This window comes from Pseudorca crassidens, chromosome 9 (assembly GCF_039906515.1).
Source record: "Pseudorca crassidens isolate mPseCra1 chromosome 9, mPseCra1.hap1, whole genome shotgun sequence".
NCBI lineage: Eukaryota > Metazoa > Chordata > Mammalia > Artiodactyla > Delphinidae > Pseudorca > Pseudorca crassidens.
In genome coordinates this window covers 35,851,174-35,857,173 of record NC_090304.1, presented here as the reverse complement: position 1 = coordinate 35,857,173, position 6,000 = coordinate 35,851,174, and the positions used below count along the sequence as shown (strand labels likewise).

General features: G+C 53.1%; 1 protein-coding gene across 2 annotated transcripts in view; it reads left to right on the top strand.

The window, feature by feature from the left end:
- Window positions 1-234: 234 nt before the first annotated feature.
- Window positions 235-6,000, top strand: part of NELL1 (neural EGFL like 1) — an 865,825-nt gene continuing 860,059 nt past the window's right edge. The window contains exon 1 of one of the 2 annotated variants that reach the window (XM_067749619.1): window positions 235-445. In XM_067749619.1, the coding sequence (XP_067605720.1) occupies window positions 391-445 (55 nt within the window). In that variant the 5' untranslated portion in view covers window positions 235-390. The remainder of the gene's footprint in view (window positions 446-6,000) is intronic. The other variant, XM_067749618.1, reaches the window with a different exon arrangement.

The following is a 6,000-nucleotide window of genomic DNA, read 5'->3' as shown; positions in this document are numbered from 1 at the left end:
CAGCTCCGGTGCTCCGAGGGGTAGCGGCTGCTGCGCCGTCCGCCCGGGTCTTCGCAGCGGAGGGGAAGCCGCTCCCAGCGCTGAGCGCAACCTGCCGGAGTGGCCGAGCCCCGCGCTCCCGCTCCAGCTCCGAGGAGAGCGCAGCCGCAGCGGGGGCCGGGGCCCGAGCGGGGTGCCGCCGCCCGCTCTGGGGGACGGGCTGGGGGCGGGGCGGCCGGGGCCGCCTTCCTGGGCGCGATCCCCGAGCGCAGCACCCGGCGCTGCCGAGCCACCTCCCCCGCCGCCCGCTAGCAAGTTTGGCGGCTGCGAGCCCGGCGCGCCTCGGAATCGAGGCGCATTTGTTTCCTCCTGGCTTCCGTGCGCCCGGTTCGGCGGGGACCCTTGGGAGCGATGCCGAAGGATGTGATCTTAATTGTGTGGTTTTGTGTGTGCACCGCCAGGACAGGTAAGCACGGCTGTGGCTGTCGGAGGGATCCAGGGATAGGGGGGAGCCGCGCCGCTGTGCCCGGCGCCCACCTAGGCGTGAGGAGAGCTGGAGCTGAGCTCTGCACTGGTCCGGGGAAGGGCGTGGATGGGTCCCTCGAACCTCTCTGCCCCGGTCCAGGTGAAAGGGTGAAAAGTGGGACTCACAGGCTGGAAGATGCCCCCCGAGGAGTGCCCCCTTCCCGGAGGACACGGCCTGGCGGACCCAGGAGTGAGGGGCGCGGCCATTCGGGCGCACCCTCCTGCTGCTAGTAACCGGCTTCCGGGTCGAAACCCACAGTAGGGCGGGTCCGCGAGCCCCACACCCGTGAACTTGACAGATGCGGTGGAAACCGCTGTTCTTGCGTCCCGCCGGGCCGCAGAGGGAGCGCTTCCGGCCGGCGGGCGCTGCGAGGGCCGGGAGGGCGCGGCGCGGGGTGAGGGCTGCGGGCGATCCTGGGATTCCGCGATCTCTTCCTCGTCCCCTCCTGACTCTTCTCCAGGGGAACTCCAGGAGTGGTCTCTCTTGCCACCCCTATCCCCCCCTCCCCCAGAGGGCAGGACAAACTGGGGGGAATTGGAACTGTGGGAGCAATCCCGGGGAGATTCTCTCAAGCTCGCACTAGTTTTCCCGTGCTATAACTGCACGTTGGGGGGTTGTAAAGGGGAGGCAAGGATAATTGGCGTAATTTTCTGAAGTCCTCACTTCTTTCTGCCTCCAGAGACGCAGTTGTGAGGACTCTAAGCGCGCCTCCTTCCTTCAGCTTCTACTCGCCCCCAGCCCCCATGTCCCTTGGGGTTTGGAGACCCTCTCTCAGCCGCCTTCTCCAGGGGACTAGTAGTAGATTTGGAAAGGTGGGGGTGGGGTGGGATGGAGGAGGAAATTAGCAAAAATAGGACCCTCCCCCCAGGGGTGGGGACCGGGCGTCGCGAGGTTTCATCCCTACGCTAGCCATCCTCACCACGCGCGGCCGACTTTGCACCCCAGAATCGGTGTGTAGTCATTCCCTCTGCTTTTCTCTTTTATCACTCTCATTTCCCTTCTCTAGAGGCATAGCCTCCTTCCCATGCAGAGTTTATCTGTAGAGGGCTGGGGAGGGATGCCCGGCCTTGGTCCGCTCAAAAGTTCCCTCCGCTGGCCCTTTCCATTTTCCCCAGGACTGAGCGGGAAGCAGCTTTTCCTTTGCTTAATGAAAGAGCGGCGGGTGTGGACTTCTCCGGGGACAAAAGGCATCCCCATCCCTTTCCTATCTCCATCCGAGCTCCCCAGGCTGCCGAGGTGCCAAGACTCGGTCCAGCCTAGAATAGGTGCTTCTTGAGTGCCGGCCCATCTAGATGGGTTAGTCTTTTAAAAACCGAGAACACACTGGAAAAAACGCGCCCCCGGAAGATCAGGGCAGGCGAGGCTAGTGCAGAGCCTGGGCTGGCAGCCCTGCGTGCAGAGAATTGGAACCGAAGAGAGAGAAACTAGGTGGGGGAGAGGGCAGCATCGGGCATTTCAGGTCTCAAGTGCACATCACAACCAAATATACTTAACGTCCTTTGTTCTCATTACTCTTTTGAAAAGTCGGCAAAAAGTGCTTCCCCCAGAAGTGGACTGTGTCTCCAGGGCACGTTGCTTTTGGAGATCTTTAACGACACTGTCTTTTCCCCTTCCCCACATCAAGCCCCTTTAAAACTTGTAAACAGTCTCTTGCAGGGAAGATTTACTCCTGTATCTATTCATTCATTCAGCGAAGAGTTGAGTGTCTTGCTGGGTGCCAGGATTGCTTATATAAAGAGGAACCGGCTTGCTTGACTTCCAGAAACTTACAGCTTAGCTGAGAATCTACATAGAAACTGAAAAGCAGTTTTATTGTACAGCTTGATGGGGGTGGGGGGGGGGAAGAGAGGTGGGAGTACAGGAGTTTGTATTGAGGAAACAGAGGAGGGGAGGTAGGAGTGAATTCTGGGGAGGGGTGGTCGGTAGTCAGGGAGGTGACGTTTGAAAGTTGTGTCTGGAAGGCTTTGTAGGGAGTTTTCCAGGTGCACAGAGTAGGGAAAGCATTCCAGGCAGAGGGCACAGCTTGTCCAAAGTCAAGGAAGCATGGAAGGATCTGCCCATTGGTTGTGGCAGTTGCTTAGGGAGCTTGAGTTTTCCATGCCACTTGGTACTCTTTGAACACCAGAGGCTGCCTATTTCTTCTACAGAAATTATCAGAAGAATGAGAAAGACGGGGGGAATTATATCTCACTTCTTTCACTTACAATTTCTTGCAGCTTGAGGTGGTCTGATGAGCAATTTTTTTCTTTGGTTTTGGCCAGGAACCATCATACGAGCATCACACATCCATCCTCTGAGGTAGCTAAGCCTGGCTCTCAATTAGTTTATCAGGAAAGTTTATTTGTCAAGTGGGACAATTGCTGTCTGGGCTGTTAACAGTCCAAGATGAAATAAACACGTGGTTCACTGAGTGAGCTGCTCAGATATCACTGCCTTTTAATGGAAATGAACAGATGGTATCAGGCACATTTTAATTAAAGCAGCACTGCAGTGCAGTAGCAGTTACATATGAAAAGATCTAATGATAGGTGTCACAGGAAGCTGCTTAAATTACTCATTGTTCAGAGAATTTGTTTTAAAGAGTAAAGTGGAGTCAAGAATAGGTCCTGTTCTCCAGTGCTGGTTATTTCTGGGTGAAAAAAATCTGAGATTTCCAGGTACCTCACTAATAATGAAAATTTAGAAGGCTATGATAACAGCCGTAATAATACATTACGTCCATGAGTTTTCTCCAGTAACCTGGAAGTGTGAATAATGTAAAACTCAGTGATTACTCCCCCATGGCTTTCAAGTGTGGTTTGGTCGCCAGGGCAATGGTTAGAGGGAGCCCCTGGGGCTGAGTGGATGCCTTTTGCTGCCACCTGCTGGAAAGGAGAGCTTTTCTTTTAGAAGCACCTCCCAGGCAGTTCATTAACTATGAATTGAATAATAGAGCTGTGAACAAAAGCCTCCAGCCTCCAGTGATCATGTGAAATATTGGCTGACTTGGAACAGGCATAGAGCATGTTCTTTAAGGACGTTGCTTTCGGGGTAGTAAGAAACTTTGTAGGAGTCCAGAGGCCCAAGTCCGATCAAATGGTTGTGAAATCCTGCTGGTAAATGAGGTCTTGGAGCAACTCTGCAGCATCGTATTCCCCTGCATGTGCCAGAGGAAAACAGCTGCCACCATGCACAGTGAGCTGGATTAGATCTGAAGTGAGCCACGTCCAGGAGGATTCGCTTGGGAGCTTAGGCCTGGGACCCTGAAGGTGGACTGAGTGGGCTTTGGGCCTCAACACTCTCTGGGCTAGACTGAGGAGTGGCCAGCAGCAGGTGTCCTGGGAGATTAGGGTGGAGAGTCTGAATCTCAGAGCCAGGCCTCAAGTGCCTCTGTGACATTGACATGCTGCCTTCCAGGTTTTAAAAAATATTTTATTTTTCCCCAGAAGCTTTTTTTTTTTTTTTTTGCGGTAGGCGGGCCTCTCACTGTTGTGGCCTCTCCCGTTGCGGAGCACAGGCTCCAGACGCGCAGGCGCAGCGGCCATGGCTCACGGGCCCAGCCAATCCGCGGCATGTGGGATCTTCCCAGACCGGGGCACAAACCCGCGTCCCCTGCATCGGCAGGCGGACTCTCAACCACTGCGCCACCAGGGAAGCCCGTTCCCCAGAAGCTTTTTATCCTGCTTAATTCCAATACCCAACTTCAGCCATTTGAGAGCAGTTATGGCCAAAGTAGAAAACTTCAATAGAGTTTCCTTGGAAAGGGCAAGAGCTCCATGCTTGGATAAGAAGCAGAAACATTAAAATAAAAAAAATATTTTTATGGAACCAACACTTTCATACTGTATAAGGTTCAGGTGAAGCCATGCAAATGCTGCCTTATTAAGATTTTCTGATTCTTTAGGCAGTGGGCAAAGTGCTATCTTTTACTCATCCAGCTATTGGCACCAGGTATTTTCATCTTGAAGGGGACCACTTAGAGAAAAGAATACAGTTCTGTTTCTGGAAGCCTAATTGATTTCTCTTGTTCTGTTTTCATGACTAGAGGAATACAGTTATCTTAAAGCCAGGGAAGCCCCTTCGCTTGCAGGGTATAGGGGGAGGGGTTAATATACATTTAATATATAGATTTCACAAAGCACAGCCAGGGACTTCCCTGGTGGCGCAGTGGTTAAGAATCTGCCTGCTGATGCAGGGGACACGGGTTTGATCCCTGGTCCGGGAAGATCCCACATGTTGCGGAGCAACTAAGCCCGTGCGCCACAACTACTGAGCCTGCGCTCTAGAGCCCGCGAGCCACAACTAATGAAGCCCACGTGCCTAGAGCCCATGCTCCGCAACAAGAGAAGCCACTGCAATGAGAAGCCCGCGCACCGCAATGAAGAGTAGCCCCCGCTAACCGCACCTAGAGAAAGCCCACGCACAGCAACGAAGACCCAACGCAGCCAAAAAATAAAAAAAAAAAAGCACGGCCAGAGTGAGAAGCCCTTCTACGTCATCTGGGCATGTGGAGGGGTTGGGAAAATGGGAGCCGCCTGTATCTTTCGTATGATTCCAGTGGAGTTGAGGACCAGGGAGCTGGAATGGTCTGGAGAGCTGGTCCTGTGAAAGACAGACGCAGCAGACCCCAGCTGGGCACCAGATATGTGCTAGGAGTGTTCATACAGTTATCACTGAAACCTCACGAGGCTGGGAGGTGGGTATTGTCCCCATTTTACAGTTACGGGAAATGAGGCTCGGAGAAGTGAAATGATTTTTCCAAGGGCACAAATTTAGTAGGGAGAAGAGACGGGACTGAAAGTGGCTCTTAGTTTAGTGTTGTTTCCACAACACTTTCCAGATTGAGGTGTTCTCACATGGAGGTGGGAATCCAAGGGCACCATTGGGGGGTTCTGCCAGTTCTACAGAATCTGTGTGGGTGCCTTTGAGGCTTGTCCGGTTGCAGGGCTCCAAGTTTGGGAGATTCAAACAACTTAGGGATAACCATTATTGTGGGTCTTTAGTCCCCGCGTTGGTCAACTACTGCCACAATAATATTGTATAACAAGCCACCCTAAACTCAAAGCAACATTTCTTTCTGTTCACGCGTCTGTCGGTTGGTTTGGTATTGGCTCACTGGGGCCAGGTTGGGCTGGGAGTCGTTCCAAACCCAGGTAGGGTGTCTGCTCCGTGTGTCTTAGTCTCCTTGGAGCGTGGCCCAGTAGGGCCATGTTTTTCTCACTGTGATGCAGAGGTACAAGAGAACAGGCCCCACCACACAGGCACATCCAAGCCTCTGCTTGTGTGACATTGCTAACATACTAATGACCCAAACTAGTTACATGGCTGGGCTCAAAGTCAAGGGATTGGGAGGTTTACTCCGACTCTAGTGGAAGGACATGCAAAGCCACATAGCAAAGGGTGTGGCTATGGGAGGGGTAAAGATTTGTTTTTTTAATTTATTTTTGGCTGCACTGGATCTTCATTGCTGCGAGCAGTCTTCTTCTAGTTGCCCTGAGTGGGGACTACTCTTGAGG